A 1461-nucleotide genomic window follows, 5' to 3' on the forward strand; every position below is an offset into this window, starting at 1 on the left:
CTTCCTGGATGGAAGAGAAACGTCTTCAAACTTGGAAGTAAAGTCCAGGGGATTGATTTTTTTTTACTTTTTTAACTCTGACCTGAATGACGGAGAATCTTCACCAGCATAAGTTTGTAGTGCATTTCTGACGGACCCTTTAGAACCAGAGAGCTGATCTGAAACAGACTGTTTCAAGCTTCAAAGCTGTGAAAAAGTTAAAAACAAATATTGAAGTAATGAAGAAAAAAATTTGAAGTATTTAGCCTGAAATAAAACAATTTTAGAAAGAAAGAGAGAATCAATGAGAGCTGCTGTGAAGCAACCATTTCTGATTCCCCGTAAAGAAAGCGCAGATCCAGCTGATGAAGGTTTTAGTGACAGAAAGTGTGATTTCAGCTGCTGACTGAGGAACTTTCCACTCATGCTTCTTTTGTTGTTTTCCAGGAAACTGCTGTTGTTTCTTGTAACTGGTCTACCCCTGCAGACGGACGTGACCCGGTTGATTATCAGACCAACTCATCTTCATTGTGCAAAATATCCGCTTCTACCTGAAGCCATTTTGGTGTCAAGCAGCAGAAAACCAACATTTTATCTTCAAGATTTGACAAACGGCAGATGAAGTGTGGAAAGAAGATGACTAGCCTGTTGTGAGCCGGGATTTCCCAGCAGGTCAGCGGGTAACCACATCCTGCTTATTAACTAAACTACCTTCACCTCTGAGCTTCAGGAACATTTCACACGTTTGGCTTAAAATTTAAACCAAACGGGTGAAAAATAAATCAGGTTTGATTAAAACAGTTCATGAAGTGAAACACCAAATAAAGCGAGTCTCTAGGCAGGATCGATCTGTGCTCTTAGACCAACAGTTTCTGTGGATGGAAACCTTGGAGGTCCAATCCCTGAGCTTCATTTAAAGCTTCTTTCTTTTCAGCACCTGAATCCATTAAACCTGAAGCTGCTGAGATGTTTGACGCTTTGCTGCGGATCTGCTCGCTCCTCGGCGTCTTCCTACCTGTGATGGGAACGTCTGGCCTCGGCTGCTCTTTTCTCCATGACGGCACAAATACGGTGACGTCGGTGTGGCCCCGGTCCAGGAAGAAGTTCACCGCCAGCTGGATCCCCAGGCAGGAGAAGACTTCTTTGTTGCCGTGGCTGAGTGAGAAAACAGAAAGAAACAGTTCAGTGGTGATCCGGACGTTTCGCGTCTGATGCGAAGCAGCCATTCTGGTTAGGAAAGGAGAAAAGTTTCATCCAGAGCCAGAAAACCTCAACTGGTATTAATCAACCTGCAGGTCCTACAAGCTTCCGGAACGTTTTTTTTTTTCAATGAATGAGATAAAATGAATAAATAAACAAAAAAAAAGAAATTAGAATCAAACATGCTTTGTTAAAACTTTACAGGTTTACACGTTACAGGTCTAGGTGGTGTCCTGAAAACAACGTGGGCTACATTAATAATTGGCAATCGTTTTGGGGAAA

General features: G+C 42.4%; 1 protein-coding gene across 2 annotated transcripts in view; it reads right to left on the bottom strand.

Annotated features, from left to right (window-relative positions):
• The window catches only part of LOC107102670 (ribonuclease ZC3H12A-like), a 17773-nt gene that overhangs the window by 7463 nt on the left and 8849 nt on the right, over positions 1 to 1461 (bottom strand). For both annotated transcript variants that reach the window (XM_015402059.1, XM_015402058.1), the window contains exon 3: positions 995 to 1134. In XM_015402059.1, the coding sequence (XP_015257545.1) occupies positions 995 to 1134 (140 nt within the window). The remainder of the gene's footprint in view (positions 1 to 994; positions 1135 to 1461) is intronic.

Source organism: Cyprinodon variegatus, unplaced genomic scaffold (genome assembly GCF_000732505.1).
Source record: "Cyprinodon variegatus isolate N-32 unplaced genomic scaffold, C_variegatus-1.0 Scaffold1295, whole genome shotgun sequence".
NCBI lineage: Eukaryota > Metazoa > Chordata > Actinopteri > Cyprinodontiformes > Cyprinodontidae > Cyprinodon > Cyprinodon variegatus.